Genomic DNA, 24,317 nt, shown 5'->3' with positions numbered 1-24,317 from the left:
AATTGAAAAAAGCAAAGAACCATGATAAAGGCACCAGCCTGTGCCACGTCTACGCAGGGCCCACGACCTGACTGCCATTGCCCCTGGGCAGGGACCCTATCAAGTCCCTGTGCATTGTGCTGCTGGGGACCAGAGACCAGGAACAGACAGTGTCTGCCCCTGAGCAACCGAAAGGGACATCAAGTGGAGAACACAAGGTAAGGAGAAGGCAGGGCTGGAAACACGTGGCTGTGACTCACCACAGGGAAAGGTCCCAGGAGACTGGCGTAATGGGAGATGGACTGTGTGAGGGGAGAGGGGGCAGGGCCTCAAAGGAGGGACACATACTGTCCAGGTGGGGTGGGTTGCCACGGAAGACCACCACTCATCATCCCTTGATGTTCAGTGGGGAACCAACCCTGCCCTGAGAGCTCTCCTTAGCTCACCCTCTCCCTCATCTGTCCACAGAGAGCCCAATATCAGAGCCACCAATGCTCTAGTCATACTGAGAGCAGCAATGGCTCCCTCTGGGGTTTGTGCTCTCCTGTCTGTTATAAATCTGGTTTTAAATTTTACTCAGTCTTTCAGAATCTATCCATTCTAATTGTTCTCTAGGGTTTCAAATTTCCCTTTCTTAACATTTTCTTATACCGCTAAGGTCCTCATCAATCTTCCCTCTTTAGTCCATTTCAATTTTTCTTTCTCCTTAAATGACTTCGGTCTGCCCTTGACTTGTCCCCATGCACTTTATGTCCTTTGCCTCTCAGTTCTGTGCCTGTCTTTCATGTTCTTGCAGGCCGCCAGCCACTGCCGACCTTCTTCCTCATTGCCTGTGATGCCCTAAGCAGCTCCAGCAATTCATGATGAACCAATGGCTTTTGCCCAGGACTCAGTTTTACTCAGAAATTCTACATTATTCCACACACATTTTCCTGCTATGAACCAGGGTCAGAGCAGCCAAAGTCACCCAGAAGATGTGCTGCAAAATGATATTACCTTCCCTGAGAAGTGTCACCAAAGTTTATAAACCTTTGCTCTTATTCCTCTGGGTCCAATGATTAAAGCAAAATTGTAGCAGGTCCCCTTTCAGTCCCCCTTTGGGTATAGAAAAGATGCCTAAAAGTCACTTAGAACAGGGGTCCCCACCCCCGGGTCTGGGGCCTGTTAGGAATCGGGCTGCACAGCAGGAAGGGAGCAAGCGAAGCTGCATCAGCCGCTCCCCATCCCCGCCTCACCGCTCGCATGACCGCCTGAACCCTCTCCCCACCCCGTCCCCGTCCGTGGAAAAACTGTCTTCCACGGAACCAGTCCCTGGTGCCAAAAAGGCTGGGGACCGCTGACTTAGAAGAAAGATGTATGAAGATACCAAAGACAACTCTTTATCTGAGAGATCCAGAGACATGAGACACCTGATTGGTCTGAACTCCGATAACACTCAGAATTTGAATCCCACCATCTGAAAAAGCAGTTCTTTTCTTTATTCTGTAAATCTTTTCTCCACAACTACACTGAAAGCTCCCCGGATGCAGGGACCATGATTTATTCTCCAGGGCTGGGCATGGAAGAGGAGAACAAAAACAGAATTCCCATAATGGATGGAAGAGAATCTCAGCATGGTTAATATGGGGGTAAGATGGCAGGAGGGGGCAGGGCCAGGACTCAGACATGGCTTTGGGTCCTGAGTTTTCCTTTCAGTAAACCCTATGCTTAAAACAAAACACTACAATTAAAAAAAATTTTTTTAAGTTAAAACAAAAACCCCTATGGTTTTTCAATTCCTTTGGGTTTCCTAAAGCTCGGTTTTCTCAACCACCATTGATATGATGCTCTTTCCTAATTATAACTCTTGAAGGACAGGGGGTGGCAGTGAGGAAAGAGACATGAAGGTAGAGAATATGGTTGGAGCTGTACATCTATTTGATTTCAAAATATCTCTACCTTTACTTCCCAAAGATGCCTTAAACTTTTTTTATTTTATTTTTTGGCCACGCTGCGCGGCATGCAGGATCTTCCCCAACCAGGGATTGAACCTGTGCCCCCTGCAGTGCAAGCTCAGAGTCTTAACCACTGGACCACCAGGGAAGTCCAAAGATGCCTTAACTTAAAACTACTTTCAGTGAAAGGAACCAGCAGTCTTCCTAGTCACTTAAGCCAGAAGCCTGGAAGTCATCCTTGAATGTTCCCTTTATATTAACCTCAACACCAAGCCCTGTTGATTCTACTTCCTAAATGCCTTAGAGCCTGGCCTTTCTTCTTCCTCAAGGCCACACTTCACTCTGTCCCATTTATTTCTCACCAAGGTCACTGCAATAGGCTTCCTGGAAGAGGTGATGGTTAGGCTGAGTCTTGAAAGACCAACAGGAGTCAGTCGAGCAGCAGTTTGTTTAGAGAACTGTTCTCCGCTGATGATGCATGGGGAGTGGTGGCCAGTGAGGAGGGAGAAGCAGGCAGGGCACAGAAGAGGAAGGGCCTTCTGAGCCAGGCTAAAGAGCATTTAGGTTTTATCCTGAAGGCAATGGGCACCCACTCAAAGGCTTTAAGCAGTGGAAGAAAATGCTCAGATCTGTATTTCAGAAAGACCCCAGAGGCTTTTGGAAGCATAAGGAGAATGGCTTGGGGGACAAGAGAGAAAGAAAAGAGGCCAATTAAGTGGCTGTTGGTGGGGCTTCCCTGGTGGCACAGTGGTTAAGAATCCGCCTGCCAATGCAAGGGACATGGGTTCGAGCCCTGGTCCGGGGAGATCTCACATGCCGCAGAGCAACTAAGCCCGTGTGCCACAACTACTGAGCCTGTGCTCTAGAGCCCGAAAGCCACAACTACTGAGCCCGCGTGCCACAACTACTGAACCCCGCGCGCCTAGAGCCCATGCTCTGCAACAAGAGAAGCCACCCAATGAGAAGCCCGCGCACCGCAACTAGAGAAAAGCCTGCGTGCAGCAACAAAGACCCAAGGCAGCCAAAAATAAAAATAAATAAATAAATTTATATTAAAAAAAAAAAGAGGCTGTTGGTGAAAAGTGATTAGAGTAAGAGAGTGAGAGGGTGGGAAGATCTTTGAAAGATGTAAAGGTATGGTGTACGCTGTCATCTTTCATCTTCCCTTCTTTTTTTAACCTAGAGCATCTATTCACACTTTTAGTGCATTTGGTACGATGGACACCTCCCCGCCCCCCCAGCCAACAGCGGCTCAGCGCACTTACCAAGAATGGGATGGGGGTTGGTGAGGAAAAATGGTGCAGTGCTGGTGAGAACTTCAGCAGCGGCCAGCCTGGACTCGGTGGGAAGATGATCTTCACAAGAAGAGAGGACCAACTGAACCCACTGCTTCAGGTTGGGGGCCACCAAGTCCCTGGTCTAAAAGTACAAAGTATACATACAGCAGTTCAGAAGATGCGACATGGGCAGACGTGGAATTAGGGATGAGCTACATATGCGTTTCCCAGGCTCCCTTGCATCGGGGAGTAACGTGATTAAGTTCTGACTAATGGGATGCCATTAAAAGTGGTATCTGTGCAATTTCAGGTAATATGTAAGGAAATATATGTGACCTTCACTTCTTGGGTTTCTCTGTCCTGCTAGTTGAACAAGGACAAGATGATGGGAGCTGGAGCAACTATCTGGGACCAGAAGACGGAAGCCACTTATTAAGGACAGCGGAACAACAAGGTAGAAGGGCCGGGGAGCCCAATAATGTCATGTCACTATCTGCTTTGGACTGCTTCTCTCTGGTTTAAGCCACTGTATTTTTGAGTTTCTGTTACATTTAAAGCAGCATCCTAACTAACATTATTGTTTAAACAAAGTCCTATTGTTGTTTCTTTACAGTAACAGCTTTATTGAGATACAGTTCACATACCATATAATTTACCCATTTAAATACATAATTCAATGATTTTTAGTATATTCACAGATATGTGTGTACAACCATCACCACAGTCAATTTTAGAACATTTTCATCACCAAAAAGAGAAGCCCTGTATACTTTTTTATTTTATTTTATTTTTTTGGCGGTACGCGGGCCTCTCACTGTTGTGGCCTCTCCCACTGCAGAGCACAGGCGCACAGGCTCCGGACGCGCAGGCTCAGCGGCCATGGCTTATGGGCCCAGCCACTCCACGGCATGTGGGATTTTCCTGGACTGGGGCACGAACCCGTGTCCCCTGCATCAGCAGGCGGACTCTCAACCACTGCACCACCAGGGAAGCCCCAGCCCTGTATATTTTAGTTATCATCCCCATCCTGTCAGCTCCCCCTCGCCCAGCCCTAAACCATTAATCTACTTTCTGTCTTTATGGATTTGTCCGTTCTGCACATTTCATATAAACTGAATCATACAGATGGCCAACAGGCACATGAAAAGATGCTCAAAACCACTAATTATTAGAGAAATGCAAACCAAAACTACAATGAGGTATCATTTCATACCAGTAAGAATGGCCATCATTAAAAAGTCTACAAATAATAAATGCTGGAGCAGGTGTGGAGAAAAGGGAACCCTCCCCTACACTGTTGGTGGGAATTTAAATTAGTGCAGCCACTATGGAGAACACTTTGGAGGTTCCTTAAAAAACTAAAACTAGAACTACCATATGATCCTGCAATCCCACTCCTGGGCATATATCCGGAGAAAACTCTAATTGGAAAAGACACATGCTACACCAATGTGCACAGTGGCACTATTTACAATAGCCAAGACATGGAAGCAACCTAAGTATCCATCGACTTTATCCATGGATAAAGAAGACGTGACATATATACACAATGGACTATTACTCAGCCATAAAAAAGAATGAAATAATGCCATTTGCAGCAACATGGATGGACCTAGAGATTATCATACTAAGTGAAGTAAGTTAGACAAAGACAAATATCATATGATATCTCTTGTATGTGGAATCTAAAAAAATAGTATAAATGAACTTATCTACAAAGTAGAAATAGACTCACAGACATAGAAATCAAACTTACAGTAACCAAAGGGGATGGTGGATGGGCAAGGGGAGAGATAAATTAGGAGTCTGGGATTAACATATACACACTACTGTATATAAAATAGATAAACAACAAGGACTTACTGTATAGCACAGGGAACTATATTCAGTATCTTGTAGTAACTTATAATGGAAAAGAATCTGAAAAAGTATATATATATATAAAAAACTGAATCAAAATTAACTATACTTTAATAAAAAATGGTTAAAAAATTGAATCATACAATATGTGGTCTTTTGGGACTGACTTCTTTCACTCAGCATGTTTTCAGGGCTCATCCATGCTGTAGGATGTATGTATCAGTACTTCATTACTTTTTATGGCTGAAAAATATTCCATTATATAGATATACCATATTTTATTTACCCATTCATCAATCAGTTGATGGACATTTGGGTTGTTTCCATCTTTTAAACTCTGGTTCTTTTCTTTTTCTAGAAAGGGGATTATTGTCGCAAATAAATTTTACTTCCCCTATCAGCTAAGCCTCTTGAAATGTTCAAAATGAGATTACTGGCTCCTCTGATCATCTATGAGCATCTACGGAACTGAACTGATCAGTGTCTTAGATCATGAGGAAGCTGCTGACTTGTTAACTTTTCTCTCCCTGAAAAATTTCCAATATTCTTCAAATATCGCTTCATTCAAGTACCAAGCAGTGCCTCGGAGATGCACATGACAACTGGTTAAATATGGCTTTAGATGAGAACGCTGTCTTTTGACAGACTTGTTAGGCTGCCCTGTGACTACTTTCTCAGAACTTGTTCCCCACCCCCCACCCCCCGCCCCAGGCTGTAGTTTTTTTAAGCAAATCCTCTCCCTTCCTACAAACTCTCCTCCTATCCTCCCCAAGACACACACATGACTTTATTTTTAGCTTTTTGCATCTCCTAGTGACCACCTGGCTCTGGCCCCTTGGCCTGCCTCCGAATGACAGACCCAGAGAAACTGTGTATCTGCTTAGTACTCACCCTCTGGTCTTCTCTCTGTCCAGCCCCAGGCTCTCTGAATTTAACAATCTCCTATGTGACGTCTTCCTCAGCTCTGCCAACACTCCCTCCGGCCTCTGCTTTCCCTCAGCCTCCTTCCTACTAGAGTATCATTTAATATCATGATCTAATGCTCCTTTTCTCTCGTTAGACTGTCCTCCAGTCTTCATCCTTGTACCCCCAGTACCTCTCTCAGGGCTGCTGGAGCATAGGAATAGGAATCCACAATGTTATGGTGCCACGATCACAATGTGGTGATGTGAAACCAAGATCTTCAGGTAATTTTACTGTGGTATTGACTGCCTTCTGTTTATAATAATTCTCTGATGGTGGCATCTTTCTCATATGCCCCTAAGTATGCAAGTATTTGTCCTAAGGCATCGTTCCAGGAAGCTGTTTTTTTTTTTTTTTAAATTGAAGTATGGTTGATTTACTTCAACTATACTTACAGTGGTTTCAGGTGTACAGCAAAGTGATTCAGTTATATATATATTTTTTCAGATTATTTTCCATTATAGGTTTTTACAAGATACTGAATATAGTTCCTTGTGCTATATAGTAAATCCTTGTTGCTTATCTATTTTATATGTAGTAGTTTGTATCTGTTAATCCCATACTCCTAATTTATCCCTTTCCCACCCTCCTTTTCCCCTTTGGTAGCCATAAGTTTGTTTTCTATGTCTGTGAGTCTGTTTCTGTTTTGTATATAGATTCATTTGTATTATTTTTTAGATTCTACATATAAGGGATATCATATGATATTTGTCTTTCTCTGTCTGACTTAACTTCACTTAGCATGATATTCTCTAGGTTCATCCATGTTGCTGCAAATGGCATTATTTCATTCTTTTTTATGGCTGAGTAATATTCCATTGTATGTGTATATCCCATCTCCTTAAGCCAACTGTCTGTTGATAGGCACTTGGGTTGTTTTCATGTCTTGGCTATTGTAAATAGTGTTGCTATGAACACTGGGGTGCATGTATCTTTTCAAATCAGAGTTTTCATCTTTTCTGGATATATGCCCAGGAGTGGGATTTCTGGATCATATGGTAGCTCTATTTTCAGTTTTTAAAGGAACCTCCATACTGTTTTCCACAGTGGCTACACTAATTTACATTCCCACCAACGGCGTAGAAGGGTTCCCTTTTCTTCCCCAGGAAGCTGTCTTGATTACTTTAGGTCCACCCCACCCCCAAAGACATGTTCTAAGACAGGTGGGACACATCTGGGCCTCCACGCAAAGCCAGCTGGACCACGTTTGGGGGGGATATTTAAGCCTTAGCGATATATTTTCATACATAGTTGACTAGGATGCAATCCTAGTGACTTGCAATCCTTGGAACTGACTTGCTCATTCCCTCATTAGATGAAGAGTCTAGCGAGAAAAACAGGAAAAAACAAGGAGTTTGGGCATAAATGCACGTATGTCCTGGAGGAAGGAGGTTGTGTTACCCTCATGGACTCAAATCAAATGTGCCCAGAACAAGAGAAAAGAAATGCCAAACATGGTGCTCAGAAAATTCTCCCCAAGTTATACCTAAAGTGAAAAACCAACACGAATGATATTTTTGTAGAAGCTACACACATATGCCACAGAGATTCTGCCTGTGGGACAGTTCACTTTTACTGACACCTTCCAGGGAAATCAGAGGACAGAAATCTAGACCCCAAAACAGGGGAAATCAGCCTCACCTCCTCACACGTCTGCATGTGGTGGGCAATCACTTTGGAGGCGAGTCTCAGAGCTTCACTTTGTATTTCAGACCTAGGAAAGTCAGCCAGAAATCACACAAAACATATAATCGCCCTGAAACTAATATAATATTGTAAGTCAATTATACTTCAATAAATAAATATGAAAATACATAAATAAATAAAATCGAACATTTTATATACGTATGCTTTTTAAAGGTAGTCTGTAATCCATGTGGCTGTGAATACTACTAGAAATCTCTACCTTGTGGCTATACAAATGCCTCCGGAAGCAACTACCTTTTGGTAACTAATGGGGAACTCTGACATCATTCTATTGCTTGGGCTTAGAACACAGGCTGGGCTATGCTCAAGTTCATTACATAACTGACTGATGGGACCATGTGTTGTACCAAGTTTGCACAGGGAGCACTGGAGGCAAACCTTTCATTGGAAGCAATATCCATTGTCCAGATCAAGAACTCCTTTGGGGTTAGATGGACACAGCGCTCTGTCTGAGGAAGCCACTCACTGGGGTCCATGCAATGGAGAATTTTCAGTATCTGTGTGAGCCAGATCCATGGAAAACAAACAAACAAACAAACACACACACACACCTCAGAAAAGTCTGCAGAATCTAAATAATAATCATTTGTACCAACAAGGGACTCTATCTTTCAAAAAGCGCCCACTGACTTCTTTTTTCCCCCTTAATAGCTTTGCAAGACCAAGATAGTCTAGAGCAGTGGCATACTGGGATCAGAGGGTAGATGCCATATTCCTAGGTCAGTGCCCTTTCCTTTTGATCATGCTTTCCAGGTGACCATCTGCCCCCAAAGAGCCATGTCAGCAAAGACTGCTTACTCTCTCAATCGCTATCTTTGGTTAATCTCTGTCATCAATACCATTATCATCAAACACTTTTCTCAGAGCTCTTTTATGCATGAAGCCATGCCAAGCACCGTGCGAGAGTCCTTGCCCTTTGGATGCTGAATCTCCTTCCAATCCTGGAGATGCCAAAACCGATCCTGCCTCCTGACCTTATCACTCCAGTGGGCTCACCAAAGACTGTGGGGAATGGAAAGGGGTGGTCAGTACACCAGAGACTTCACCTTGCAGAGGCATTCTGGGTGACTTTCCTTCATAGCCAACATCAAGAATGTCCCTCCCGTATTCCATAGCAAGGGCGGCAGTCCCTTCTCTCCTAGTCCCGAGGCTGCTGCTGAGAACCTTTCCAACAGGGCTTCCAGCGTCAGCAGGCGCACTTCAGGGAAGGAAGACTCTAACAGCTGAGAGAAGGAGATGGGAACGTCCCTTGCCTGCTCTCCAGCCTGGGCCGCTACTGCCCACACTGCAGCGATGGCCAGTTTGGTGAGGCTCTGGAGGTACTGGGGCAGGCCTGGCACCGTGAAGGTATAGGGGAATCCGGTTATCAACTCTGATGCCAAGATGATCCTTCTGACTTCCTCCCAGAAGCCAAGATGCTCCAGAACTAAAAAACAAAAAAGCAAAGGAAAAGAGGCAATCACTTTATTCAAACTTCCACAAAAGGACATAGGTGAACACACAAGACTCTGCACACCCTGGGTGGGACAAGCAGACATCATTCCTGAGTAGATTTCACACTAAGCATGTAATAAGTGCCTAGGCCACTAAGCTTCAGACTTCTGGCCCAGAAGCACTTTCTATTTAGGTAATTCATGATTTTCCCCCTAGAGTGACAGAAGGCATTCCTATCAGAAGATGTGCTCCTGGCATCCCTCCCTAATAGTCAATAAATATAAACTCAGTGACCTCCTGAATCCTCAAGCCTCATAGCTGAGCAGGATAAAGGAACATCTAGTCCACGCTTCCCTCAGGGGCTCAGATCCCCTCTACAGCACCTTTTCTCAGAGGCTCTTGGTAGAACCCTACAGTGATTTGGAGCTCACAAGACAGACTGTTCCACTGTTAATAGATCTATTTGCCACAAAGTTCTTTTTGGAGTTTCCACTCAGTGGCCCAATTCTGCATTTTGAGCCCTTTAGGCATTTGAATACAGTTATTATATCCCCTCTGTCTTCTCCAGGCGAAACACTCCTTCTTCCTTCAACTAGCCCCCAGAGGATGGGGTCCACCCTCCCTCACTGTTCTAAGCCACCTTCCTTTGGATGTGCCTCACCCCTCTTCAGGCATGGCGCCACACAAGGGCACACGACTCTCCCTCGTGGTCTGAGCAGCAGGACTGTTGCTTGCCCTGTTCTCACATGAGGTTCCTGGAGTTGTATCACACCGTTGACTCATGTGGAGCATAAAGTCAACTGAACCGCAGGCCTTTTTTTTTTTCCACATGGTCCACTGACAGTGGTGAGTCATCCATCTCCCACCTTGTACTCAGGACTTAGATCAAGACTTGTTTTCTTTGTTTGTTTGAAACTGAAGCAGATCCCTGTTAAATTTTATGGTCTGCCTTTTAGATTGCCGAGATCTTTTTGTATTGTCAGTTCTGATCACAAATATTTATTGCCTGCTTACTATGTGCTGGGTGCTAAGTGAAATAAGAATAATGCCTTTAGGGAGGTTTATATTCTAATTTGAGAAAGAGAAATGAATGACTAGGTGATTCTAATATAGTGGTGGAAGTGATCACCTGAGTCTTAAAGAGGCAGAGAGAGGTGAATGCGTTGGAACCACCAAGCAAAGGTTCAAAGCAAAGGTTCAAAGGTTCAAAGGCATAAAACAGAATGGACCACGTGAGGAACTATAGGGAGTCTGACCTCAGCACAGAATTCGAGGTGGGGAACAGCGGGAGATGAGGCTAGAGCAGCAGCATGTTCAGGACATGGGGAACCTCCTCGGCCACGCGAAGGAGCTTGGACATTTTTCTGCAGGCAAGGGGATGCCACTGAGGGGTTATTTTAAGCAACAAGGTCAGGTGAACATGTCCACTGAAGTGTTCTTATTGCTGAGAGGCCAATATTAGAGGCAGGGAGACCAGCTGAACAACTACTGCAGTAGTGGAAGAGAGAAATGATGAGGGTGTAAAGTAAGGAACAGACAGGAAGAAGATGCGTTTGAGAAGCATCGAAGGAATAAAACTGGCAGCACTGGGGGACTGGCTGGGGAAGGAGTCTTGGGTACCTCCCAGAACCCAGATTCTTCATACAGCACATTCATCATCCAATAGAAGCTGGGTAAACCTCATTTTGACAGGCAGGCTGTAAGTTATCACTAAAGATGTGGACTGGACCAGCGTGGAGGACAGAGGGCTTTGGTGAGTATTATAGTTGGCTCCCTGCCTGCCCCACCCCCCACCCCACTTCAAGCTCTCATCAATTCATTAACCAGCTCCCTTAGGGTCTAGGTATTCCCCAGTTATGAATCCTCCTAACTCTACCATTCTGCTCACATGTTATCTACAAGAACATCAGGAGAGACTTCATCAAATGCCTTGCTAAAATTTAGATATCTCATAACTCAGTGAACACTACTGACTCCTAGAAAACGATCACAAACAGAATAAAAATGTAAAAGATTAAAGTAACAGTTGGAAAAAACTCACTTGGAATTGAAATATTACATAGGCTTGCAATAATCCAGGAATTATTGAATAATAAATAATAAAAATATAGACTATTCCTGTTACACATCAAACTGTTTCAAAAAGAAGTTTCTCCAGGGGCTTCCCTGGTGGCGCAGTGGTTGAGAACTCGCCTGCCAATGCAGGGGACATGGGTTCGAGCCCTGATCCGGGAAGATCCCACGTGCTGCAGGAGCAACTAAGCCTGCAAGTCACAAGTACTGAAGTCTGTGCGCCTAGAGCCCGTGCTCCACAACAAAGAGAAGCCACCACAATGAGAAGCCCGTGCACCGCAACAAAGACCCAATGCAGCCAAAAATAAATAATAAATTAATTAATTAAAAAAAAAAAAAGAAGTTTCTGCAGAAAGGCAGAAGAGGGGCTTGGGCTCCTATATGATGGTGCCCCTAGAGGCCACCACCCCCCACCTGCTAGCTGTGCTTGCAGACACACCGCTGCTCTTAACCCAGACTCTGCTGAGGTCTAAGTTCCAGCAGGAGGGCAGCCTTCTTTGCAAAGCAGCAGGGAAAACCCCAGGTGTCAGGATCCTCAACTTTTGTGTCATCATCTCTATTTTCAATGCCTAAAAACCTAATCCCAGTATAATTTAGAAATGAGAAGACCACACTCCAGTGATCTCCAGGTGTCACTTTCCTAACCTTCCCACCCACTGCTACCTGAGGACAACACTGTATCAAAAAGGGTTTTCACTTGTTAGGCTAGGAGTCAGAAACATGGCTCAGAGACATGCTCTTTAAAACATAATTAAAAACAGGAAGAACTGTCTTGGTCATTCTGGATAATTTTCAGATGAACCTGCTATAGGTATTCCAGGCGGAGTGTATAGTCCACTGGACTCAAGAGCTAGGCACCCAGACACACTTGCTTCCTTTAAGACCTTGAGGAAGGATGACATGATCAAGCAGCCCAGGACTGAAGGCACAACCCCAAAGATAGGGGACATGGGGCACCTGCTCAGGAAGGGCTTCTTTGGGACTTCTTGGCCTCCACTGCCTGTGGACTTCAGTATAATCCCATAAGCATGCATTAAGCATATAGTAGGTACTTCGGAGATACAGAGATTCAGAGCTGAGAAAGAAAAATTACCTGCTGTCAAAGAGATTTAAAACTGATGGGAGGATAAAGACAACCACTAAAATTGCAAAATGCTTAGTACCCTAAAATCATTAGTGAGAAGAGCTGACAACTACTGAGTATTAACGTGCCAGGCACTATAGAATATTATATATCCATTATTTAATGCTATGAATAATAATTACTTTTAGAATTGACACTTGTTGAGTATTAGTCTAAGCACTTCAACAAGTACTAAATCATTTAATGAAGTAGGCGCTGTTATGATTCCCTGGTATTTTACAGATGAGGAAAGAGGTTAAGTTACTTGCCCAAGGTCACACAGGGAATTGTAGGTAAAGGGAATACGAAAGCCATAAGAATGACCAAAATGAAAGCAATGTGCACTTATTTTCTATCGTAAGTAAAAAAAAAAAAGGGGGTGGGTCTTTCAGAAGGGAACAAAATTTAAGATGGGCAGGGACTTCCCTGGTGGCACAGTGGTTAAGAATCCACCTGCCAATGCAGGAGACACGGGTTGGAGCCCTGGTCCGGGAAGATCCCACATGCCGCGGAGCAACTAAGCCCATGTGCCACAACTACTGAGCCTGTGCTCTAGAGCCTGCGAGCCACAACTACTGAGCCCGTGTGCCTAGAGCCCATGCTCCGCAACAAGAGAAGCCACCGCAACGAGAAGCCTTCGCACCTCAACGAAGAGTAGTTCCCGCTCGCCGCAACTAGAGAAAGCCCGCGCACAACAACTAAGACGCGCGCAGCCTTTATCTATCTATCTATCTATCTATCTATTTATTTATGATGGGCACTGAGGCTGCCCAGAGGTGCCTGCCTGGGAGAGGAAAGGTCAGGGCAGGTGCTCAGGGGAGTTGGGAGAGAGTAGACAGGAGAGACCTGCGAACAGGTTCACTGAATTAATGTGTCAATAGAGGAGCAGCAGGGGAGGGTAGGTCGGAGCCACAAGCTAGGAAACTATCAGATGACATTCATGTAGGCACTTTCTCCAAACTGCTGCTTAGAAAAAATGTTCTTGGTTCTGCAGCAAGACCCAATGAGGTGTCCTAAAGCAGAGTTTCTCAAACTTGAGTGAGCATCAGAACCACCTGGAGGGCTTGTTAAATCACAGACTGCTGCCTGGGCCTCACCCCCAAAGTTTCTGATTCAGGAGGGCGGGGGTGGGGGCTGAGAATCTGCATTTCTAACAAGCTCCCAGGTGATGCTGCTGCTGGGCCACGTACTTCAAAACCACTGCCCTCAGGGGATGGTTTTTTTCTTTTAATTAATTAAAAAAATTTTTTAATTAATTTATTTTTGGCTGCGTTGTGTCTTCGTTGCTGTGCGCGGGCTTTCTCTAGTTGCGGCGAGTGGTGGCTACTCTTCATTGCGGTGCATGGGCTTCTTCTCATTGCGGTGGCTTCTCTTGTTGTGGAGCACAGGCTCTAGGCGGCCGGGCTTCAGTAGTTGTGGCTCATGGGCTCTAGAGCGCAGGCTCAGTAGTTGTGGTGCATGGGCTTAGCTGCTCCGCGGCATGTGGGATCTTCCCGGACCAGGGCTCGAACCCATGTCCCCTACATTGGAGGTGGATTCTTAACCACTGCGACACCAGGGAAGTCCCAGGTGATGGTTTTAATAAAACCAACCATGCCTCAATCCCACCCTTGTAGATTCTGATTCGGTTGGTTTGGAGTTGGTCACAGACATCTGGAGTCTTTTTTTTTTTTTAATAGTTATTTACTTATTTGGGTGTGTCCGGTCTTAGCTGCAGGCATGAGGGATCTCTCCTTGCAGCGCGCAGGCTTCTCTCTAGTTTTGGTGCATGGGTTCTAGAGCGCGCGTGGGCTTAGTTGCCCTGCAGCATATGGGATCTTAGTTCCCCGACCAGGGACTGAAGCCGTGTCCCCTGCATTGGAAGGCGGATTCTCAACCACTGCGCCACCAGGGAAGTCCTGACATCTGGAGTCTTAAGAACAGGTAATTCTGCTCTATGCCCCGGCTGAGAACCACACTCCTCGGCTACAACTTTCATAGGGGCTCACAGGGTTTTCGGGATGGGCAGTAGGGGCTGCAGTTCCAAAGAGCACAGCTGATTCCAGCCCAGTACTTCACCACAGTGAAGAACTAGAAAGTTCACTGCCGCCCGTTTTCTCTTACCAATAAAAACATCAAAGGAGGGGAAACCTCCAAGAATTCAAAAGAATGAATAAACTCTATAAAGGCCCCTTGCAGGCAGGCCTTTGATACTGGCTCATTATATACAGGTTCTGTTCTAGGGCTAGGGTGTAGCAGTGAATTAGAAAGACCAGGCTCTGCTCTCATGGAGTTCCCATTTAGATGTGGACCACAGAACACCCTCTGCCCCTCTGCCAGAGTGAGGGGGTCTCTGGGCAGAACAGGAGGTTGGGATTAGAAACATGAGCAGCAGCAGTGACTAAAAAGGACGTATTGCTTTCCTCTCTAGCACAGCAGTTTCTCAGCCCGGGAGGTACATTAAATTTATCTGGAGAGTTTTAGAAAAACACTTATGTCAGGGGACACTTGACTGCATCTCTGGGGCGAGCCTGCTTTCAAGGTGACCCAGGTGATTCTATTGTTCAGCTGAGGTCACAGCTACTGTTTTATGGGCTCTGCACCCCACAGCACGTAGAGCTCACCAAATGGATCTCACAACCAGGATTTCTTCCTAGTGAAGCACAGTTTTGTGTCCTGCCCTACCAAACGCATTTCAAAGTTGAGATTAACACCAAGTACTTGTTTCCATTTTTGTGAGGGCCTGCTGTCCACAAGATACAAAACAAACAAACAAACAAACAAACAAAAGATACAAAAAACCTCAAGTTAGTTCTTTGATGGCACTTAGTTCTTCTTCAGTCTGAGGTCTGGCAACCCTCTTCTCTAGAAGATAACTTTTCTACTTGCAATTTCAATTTTGCTGGCTTTGGGTTGCCTCCTTTCTATCTTTCCTGGAAAGTCAAGTGTTCCAATTAAAGAATCAAGTCCCTCCCCTTTAATCGCCCCATCTTATTTTTCATTACTTAGATGATTTTTATAAACTCTTGTTAATTGCCGTTTTTTCCCAGCCCTCCTTGTTTGGAATATCTTTGGAGTTTCCCAACAGTGTAGTCATTTTAGTCACCCAAGTATGTGTGACTGATTCTAAACATCCAATTTGATTTCACTTTTGAAATTAACTTCTTTTTTTCTTCTTTAGAGCAAGCATATTTCTAGCCTTCAAAGGAATGGCTTATTGGCTGGATTCACTTGGAAAGACAATACCTCCTGCTGTGCTATGTCCCGGTTCAATAGAGAAATAATTCTCAAGTTTGGAATTCAAGAATCAATCAAATATCAAAAACAATGTGACAGGCTGGTATAAGTTGCCAACATTTTATTTTGTAAAGAAAGGATGTTAAAAACCTACCATCTATTATTTCGTGAAAGAAAAGCTATCTGAACACCAAAAAAGTCATAGATTCCTAGTGTCATCATAAAGGACAATTCTTTAAAAAAAATGTGGTTTAAAGAAAAATTTGCTATAGTTGTCATTTTGCTATAGTTTTATTGTGAAAATATCACCAGGGAGTAGCATTAGGGAACTGCAGCTTTGGAGAAGTTGATCAAGTTTCCTGAGGTTGATGTGTTTGGAGAACATGCCCAGCCTGAACAGAGGTGTCCTAGAGAGGAATGAAGGGACTTTGCCGAGTCCCTCAGGACAGCGAGTAGAGTGTCTGTGAGAAGGAGCAAAGTGGTCCATTCACACAATTCCCTCTGGGAATCTCAGATGTGTTATTTTAGCAGTTTTAGTTCTTTGGCAAGTTGCAGATTTCAGTGTTATGTCTGCAACCTGAACAGTGATTGCTAAATTAACTGGATTTCAAAGCTGCCATTCTCTAACCAACCAAGGTAGGGCGCTAACATCAACCCAGGCTGCTGAAAGAGGATTTAAAAAGCAGCACTACCTAGAGCATGGTCAGCTCCTAGTTCCCAAATCCTGTTCTATTATTTAGTGAAGTCAGTCTCCTCCCCAAAGGAGGAACACAGCCCCAAAGGGCAGGCCCATGGGGCATTTATCTTTGATTTTCTGAGCTACAGGTTTGTTAAAAAAAAAAAAAAAAAATCAACGTAATTTTAAAAGATTCATGTTAATCTAAATAGCTTTGATGAGAGCATTCTGGAAAACAATGTGGATGATATCATTACCACATAATTATGGATATAGTGGAGTTTCACCATAAGAGCATTTAATTTAGGTGAATTTAACTCTAAGTACTCGGCAAACAGAGAGAAAGAGATTGAAAAATAACAATTAAGGGCTTCCCTGGTGGCCCAGTGGTTGAGAGTCCGCCTGCCGATGCAGGGGACACGGGTTCGTGCCCCGGTCTGGGAAGATCCCACATGCCGCGGAGCGGCTGGGCCCGTGAGCCATGGCTGCTGAGCCTGCGCGTCCGGAGCCTGTGCTCCACAATGGGAGAGGCCACAACAGTGAGAGGCCCGTGTACCGCAAAAAAAAAAAAAAAAGAAAAAAGAAAAATAACAATTAAAAGCGAGAGGGCAGTTTCACCTGACATTCCAATCACTGAGCATATCCCCAGGATGGTGGCTGTGCTGTTACCTTAGACGACTGGCTCTCAAACTTCGGCGTACTCACCTCCAGAGTTCCTGATTCAGTAGGTCTGGGACGGGGCCCCCCAAATCACACTTATAACAAATCCTGGGCGATGCTGCTGCTGATGCAGGGACCACACTTTAAGAACCACTACTTCAGACCATCTGAGATCATCCGTGCTTCTCATAGTGTAAACATCTTGCCATGCCGAACGTGTATAATTCTAGTGTTTAATGGTATTTGTTTTTATACACCATGGCCCCTAATCATATGTCAACCCCTTCATCTAGTGCTCAACCAAAGAGCTCCTGAATATTACATAGTTCCTGGCCTTCGCTGTTAATGTCACAAACCAAGATAGCCTGATTGCTTTGTGCTGAGCTGGCCAAAATAAAAGGGGCCAGAGGGAGTAAGTGTACAGGCCCAAACTGACAGAGTTTTCTTGGCCCCAGTAGAGATGGTTATGGGAGAAGCTAAAACCCCAGTAATCACAGCAAACGTGTTCTACTTGTAAGCAGCAATCAGAATCCATAAAGGGGGAAGGATCCTCCTCAGGACTGAAAGGACCAACAAAACAGAAAAAAAAATAGTTTCACTGCTATGGAGTAAGTCACTTACTGTGGATACCATGTAAATGGCAATGATATTGATTGTGCCGCTATGGTAGTCACTTGCCACTGACTGAGCCTCGGAAGAATGTTCTGCTTTCTGCCTGACCTTGCACATGCTGTTCCCTCTGGCTTGAATGAATAAATGAACAAATGAATTTCTCTTTCATATATTGTAATGGTTCTGAATTCTCTGATACCATTTGGTCAAGAAAATTTTGTAGAAATTTCCCCTATCCTTCCCCCCCTCAGAATCTCTACCCTCCTTAAAGAAGTAGAGAGTGAGGAAATACGAAGCAGATTTTACTTTTAAGGCATAATGAAAGGGCCAACTTTTTCTGTTTCAAAGATCTGTAGCTCTGGTTAGAGAGATCTGTAATCAGATCCAACAAAAGTTCTTATCTGGAACAGCTGATAAGCTGGTTCTAAAAGTAATCACAGACGATAATTTGTACACTCCGTGAATGTTAATGTCCTGTTATGCTATTTCTCAGTTAAAAAAAAACTGTATTTGTAGAGAAAAGGAAACCATAGGAACTATAACAACAACAACAACAAATCAACTGATTTAATAAATCTTGGCTTCTCCTTATCGAAGGGAAATTCCATTCTTCTATTTAATCCTCTGCCCCTCCCAGTAAACTGTAATCCAGACCCGAGGGGCCCTTCCAGTTACAAACATGTAGAATGACCTAGTGGAAGGGTTTGGAGACTAACTTTGTCTAGAGAAGTGCCCTGAACTGGTACTAGTTGTTTATTTCTTGCCTACTTTTGTTTCTAGGTCTCTGGACTCCTAGGTCTCTAGGTCTCATGCCCGGCTTTCATAGGTATGGTGCCTGACACACACCCCTTTGAAAACATTCCCCCTTTCCCTTGTCCCAGCCTATTCTCAAAGTATTTTTTTAAGCACAGAATTCCTTATCTGCTGTTGAGGAAGGAAGAGTTTCTGAGAATACTATTTGAAGGACTCTCTAGTCAACCCGTAAAATAGGCACAGTCCCAGTGGCTTGGACAACACGGAGTCAGAAGAGCTCTGAAAGGATTTGGGTAGGCTAAAAATGAGCTCATCAGGCACTGGGTGGGACCAGCAGTTTTTACTTCTCGCCTCCACCCATCATCCCATCCCTGCTTCTGCCCAACACTGGGAGGAAGTCAGGAAATACTTGTGGATAAACACATGACAACCCAAAGACACAAACATAAAATTACTTCTAAGTAATACACTGCTTTGGATTCTCTGTCAGCGAATTGCTCCTAAGGACAAGATTGGGAAATCAGAAACTTCCTTATCATCACACCTTAGACATCCCTGTTTAATTTAACCTCTTCCCCACAAAGGACCTCAGGCTTCTCTTCCACCCTTAGGCAATGAGATACAGTGTGAAATCAACTTGAGAGTCTTGGTAGCCGGCTGGGAAGACTCCTTTAAATAACTGGGGCTTACCTCTGTTGTCTCACCTGTAATGAGAGACTAGGACCACTGATTTCAATCCCTTGCCAGCACTACAGTTTACAGTTCTGGGAGACACAGACTCTAAGACTGAAGAGGTTCCTGGCACCACTGGACTACATCAATGTCTCTGGGAATGATGCTACAAGGTATAGTTTACAGCTGGCAAACCCAAGAGAGTCTGGCTGGACTGCAAATGCTACTTAATGTGAAGTCTGGCCCCAGCCAGGGAGGAATTAAGTAAATTCTGCCAGATGGGCAATGGAGGTGAGTCTGGGAGTAAGCATACCTGGCCATGGGACCAGCAGAAGCTCTGTCTCCTCCTCTGGATGAGATGACCATTCATTTCTTTGTTCTTGCTATCAATATTACTTCCTAATAGCTGCTTTTCTTACAGTGTTGGAGTTTTCCTTTTGTGTTACTTTTCATGGAGTTTTTACAATTTTTTTCATGTGACCTTCACCTCAATCCTCTGAAGGTATTATCCCCACTTTGCAATTGAGGAACTAAGAGGTTTCAAAACAAAGTGATGGAAGAGATTTCTGCTTTAACCCATGAAAGTTTAACTGCTACAGAAATTGCCCTTTGCCATAAACAAACTAGAAAACTAGACAAATGTATGAAATTATCGTTTTTAAACATCAGACATGAGTAGTATGTTTCCCTGAGAGAAGGAAACAAACAAGGTAGGCCTTATAGTTGCCCTGGACTACTACCTAGAGGCAACTTCCATGCTCCAGCACAGAGAGGGGGAACCCAGAGCCCAGAGATCTTGCTGAGCCAGAACAACTGGATATTCATATGAAAAAAAACAAACAAAGAGAACTTTGACCTTATCTCATGACATACATGAAAATTAGCTTAAAGTGGACCATGGATCTAAACGTAAAACCTTAAATAGCAAACTTTAGAAGAAAACCTGGGACTTCTCTGGTGGTCCAGTGGTTAAGATGCCACGCTTCCAATGCAAGGGGTTGGGGTTTCAATCCCTGGTCGGGGAACTAAGATCCCACATGCGGCGCGGCATGGCCAAAAAAAAAGGAAAAAAAAAAAACAAAGCAAACTTTAGAAGAAAACCTGAGAGAACATCATTGTGACCTTAGGATAGGCAAAGACTTCTTTACTAGGGCACAAAAAGCGTAAGACACAGAGAAAAAATGGATTAATCAGACTTCATCAAAATTAAAAACAGTTGCTCTTCAAAAGACATTGTTAAGGGTTTCCTTGGTGGCGCAGTGGTTGAGAGTCCGCCTGCCGATGCAGGGGACACGGGTTCGTGCCCCGGTCCGGGAAGATCCCACATGCCACTGAGCGGCTGGGCCCGTGAGCCATGGCCGCTGAGCCTGTGCATCCGGAGCCTGTGCTCCGCAACGGGAGAGGCCACAACAGTGAGAGGCCCGCGTACCGCGAAAAAAAAAAAAAAAGACATTGTTAAGAAAAAAGACAAGCAACAGATAGGTAGAAAATCTTTAACAAATGTTTGCATAAAATACTTATATCCAGAACACAGAACTTTCACTACTCAGTAATAAGAAAAATGCAATTTAAAAAAGAAATGTGCGAGAGATTTGAATAGACACTTTACCAAGAAAGATATATGTATGGCAAATACGGTACACGAAAAGGTGCTCAGCATAACTGGTCATTAGGGAAATGCAAATTAAAATCACAGTGAGACACCACTACACATGTACCAGAATGGCTAAAATTAACAAGAGGGGCAATACCACATCTAGATGAGGATGCAGAATAACTGGACCTCTCACACATTGTTGCTGGGAATGCAAAGTGGTAAGGCCCTTTGGAAAGCAGTTTGGCAGTTTCTTATTACCTAAAGAATCCTTATCATATGACCTAGTAATTCCTTGCCTAGGTTTTACTTATGAAGGATAAAAACATATGGCCACACAAATACTTCTATGCTCAGAGCTGCATTATTCACAATTTCCAAAAAGTGAAATAATGCTACCAGAGCTGCATTATCCACAATTTCCAAAAAGTGGAAGTGCCAAAATGTATTTCAACTGGTGAATTAATATAAACAACACATGCATATAATGGAATACTACTCAGCAAGAAAAAGTCATGACACATCACATTAATAAAGGACAAAAATTATACGATCATCTCATTAGATGCAGAAAAAGAATTTGACAAAATCCAACACTCTTTTATGATAAAAACACTCAACAAGCAAGAAACAGAAGGGACTTCTTCAACCTGATAAAGGGCATCTATGAAAAACCCACAGCTAACACCATATTTAATGGTGAAAGTCTAAAAGCTCTCCTCCTAAGATCAGGAACAAGGCACTTCCATTCAACATTGTACTGGAAGTTCTAGCCAGGGTGATTAGGCAAGAAAAATAAATAAAAGGCATCCAGATTGGAGAGGAAGAAGTAAAACCTATCTCTATTGCACAGGACATGATTTCATATACAGAAAGTTCTAAGTCCACAAAAACAGACAAACAAACAAAAGTAAGTTCAATAAGGTCATGGGATAAAAGATCAATATACAAATATCAACTACAGTTCTGTGTAGTAGCAACGGACAAACCAAAATTGAAATTAAGAAAATAATCTCATTTACAACAGCATCAAAAATAATAAAACAGGAATAAATTATTTAACAAAAGATGTTCATGAGGTGTACACTGAAAATTACAAAACATCACTGAAAAAAATTGAAGACCTAAATAAATGGAAGGACACCCTGTGTTCTGATCCGAATATCTGAAGATATAATATTATTATAGTGACAATACTCCTCAAATTGAACTACAGATTTAACATAATACCTATCAAAATCCTAATTGGCTTTTCTTTCTCCAGAAGTTGGCAAGCTGACCCTAAAATCTGAATGAAAATGTAAGGACTCAGCCAAAATGATCTTGAAAACAAAGAACAAAGTTGGAGGACTCACACATCCTGATTTCAAGTTATCATAAAGCAACGATAATCAAGACAGTGTGGTCCTGGTATAAAGACAGACATACAGATCAATGAAATAGAACTGAGAGTCCAGAAAATCCATGTATTTATGGTCACTTGATTTTCTGACTGACCAAGGTGCCAAGACAATTCAATGGGGAAAGGTGAAGTCCTTTAAACAAAGAGTGCTGGGACAAATGGATAGTCACATGCAAAAGGATGAGGCTGGACCTGTACCTCACACCAAGTACAAAAATTAACTCAAAATGGCTCAGAAACCGAAAAGTTAAGACATAAAACTATTAAATTCTTAAGAAGAAAATGTATACAAGTTTTTGTGACCTCGGATTAGGCAACAGTTTCTTAGATATGACATTAAAAGTATAAGGGACAAAAGAAAAAGCAGGTTGCACTTCATCAAAACTAAAAATTTTTGTACATTAAAGGACATTATCACAAAAGTCAAAAGTCAGTGCACAGAATGGGAGAAAAAATTTGCAAATCATATATCTGATAAGGAATTAATATCCAGAATATATGAAGAATTCTTACAACTCAAGAATGAAAAGACAACACAGAGGATCAGAACAGACATTTCTCTAAAGAAGGTGTACCAAATGGCTCATTAGCATTAGAAAAGATGCCCAACATCATTAGCTATTAGGGAAATGCAAATCAAAAGCACAATGAAATACTACTTTATACCCACTAGGACGGCTATAATCAATAGATGGACAATAACAAGTATTGTCAAGGATGTGGAGAAATTGGAAACCTCATACATTGCCAGTGGGAATGTAAAATGGTGCAGTCTCTTTGGGAAAAGTTTGGCAATTCCTCAAAAACTTAAACTTAGAGTTGGCACATGGCCCAGCAGTTCTACTCCTAGGTAAATACCCAGGAGAACTGAAAGCATATATCCCCACAAAAACCTGTCCATGGATCTTCATAGCATTATTATTCGTAACAGCCAAAAAGTGTAAACAATCCAAACGTCCATCAACTGATGAAACAAAACATGGCATATCTAACAATGGAATATCATTCAGTCATAAAAAAAGAAAAGACTCATGCTACAAAATGGATGAACCTTGAAAACTTTAAGTGAGAGAATCCAGACACAAAAGGCTATATGTTGTATGATTCCATTTACATGAAATGTTTAGAATAAGCTTTCAGAAACATCTTGCTTAACTAATTTAACTGACATGGGCAACTAGTTTCAGATTATCTGTGAGGACTGGGGTTAGAGTGGGGCAAGACAGGAACACATAGAAGACTGAAATCACGGATGTTCTGAGACCCCAGCTGCCCACTGGAACAGTATTTGACTCCTAGGGTGGAAATGTGAGTACGAAGGTTTCATGACATGGTTCTGTTACAGATCCAGACACTTGGCCCAACTCTCAACACTATTAACTCTGGTCACGGAAATGGGCAGTGGACCAGGAGCCAGGAAAGCTTGACTTTTTCACTAACCAGCTGTGTGACCTTGGGCAAGTCACTTAATTGTTACAGTTTCCGCTCTACTTACTGATGAAATGATCTCTAAACTCTAAAATTCTAAGAATTGTGGGCCACTGTACTCAGCACAGGGCTTGGAATTAACAAGGGGTCAATACCACATGAACCTAGCAATCTAATAACACATCCTGTATTATTCTTTCTGAATGGTAGCTAGGAATCATCTGCTCATTTTAGGAGCTCACTGTTCCCTGGGAAAGAGACTTTTGGCAAAAGCAACAGTTCAAATGACAGTCCCAGTGTTTTGGAGAAAGGCAACTAACTTATTGATAACAAAGCCTATTTTTTTTTTTTGAAATTTCATAGCTGCAGACCCATAAATACAAAGTCCCTAGAAGACTCTAAAAATATGTTCTCAATTCCCTTTTATCTCCCACCCAGAGCTGAGAGAATAGCATCAACTGTGTCATATTAAACACATCTGCGTCCAACACCGATAAAAGTGCATGACCGCGGGAACAGATAAGAATTGTTTTCAATTTGTTCAGATGGGATTGGTTAAATTTAACCTAATTAGACCAAATAATCAAAGCAGGTGTTTGTAAGTTGCCAATGTTTTTATTCTCTGTAATTGTTTGGCTATATTTCCCAGGAACTTAGGTAAAGGAAGTTATAATATGTCAAAAAAAATCACTGACCTTATATTTATTCTTGTCACACATATATTATTCATGTTCAAGGCAGTACAAATACAAGGCATCACTGAATACTTCTCACAGATTTTTACCACTTAACCACCATCAACATCTAAGCTGGCCTTTGGGAGGGCTTATGTTACCGAAAACTTCCATGATATAAACACAAGCAGTAAAAAATGAGAGCCTGTCTTCTAATCTTGTACTGATCTACAAGGCACACTGACTTGGCATTCAGACTATTTAGGGATCCTGACTTCAT

General features: G+C 43.1%; 1 protein-coding gene across 4 annotated transcripts in view; it reads right to left on the bottom strand.

The window, feature by feature from the left end:
- THADA (THADA armadillo repeat containing) overlaps nt 1-24,317 on the bottom strand; it is a 314,473-nt gene that overhangs the window by 47,242 nt on the left and 242,914 nt on the right. For all 4 annotated transcript variants that reach the window (XM_067703121.1, XM_067703123.1, XM_067703125.1 and 1 more), the window contains 4 exons: nt 8,767-9,146; nt 8,099-8,217; nt 7,655-7,727; nt 3,179-3,332 (listed from right to left, as the gene is read on the bottom strand). In XM_067703121.1, coding sequence (XP_067559222.1) covers nt 3,179-3,332; nt 7,655-7,727; nt 8,099-8,217; nt 8,767-9,146 — 726 coding nt within the window. The remainder of the gene's footprint in view (nt 1-3,178; nt 3,333-7,654; nt 7,728-8,098; nt 8,218-8,766; nt 9,147-24,317) is intronic.

This window comes from Pseudorca crassidens, chromosome 14 (genome assembly GCF_039906515.1).
Source record: "Pseudorca crassidens isolate mPseCra1 chromosome 14, mPseCra1.hap1, whole genome shotgun sequence".
NCBI classification, from domain to species: Eukaryota; Metazoa; Chordata; class Mammalia; order Artiodactyla; family Delphinidae; genus Pseudorca; species Pseudorca crassidens.
The sequence above is the reverse complement of the archived record's forward strand: the minus strand, read 5'-3'. Positions and strand labels throughout refer to the sequence as shown.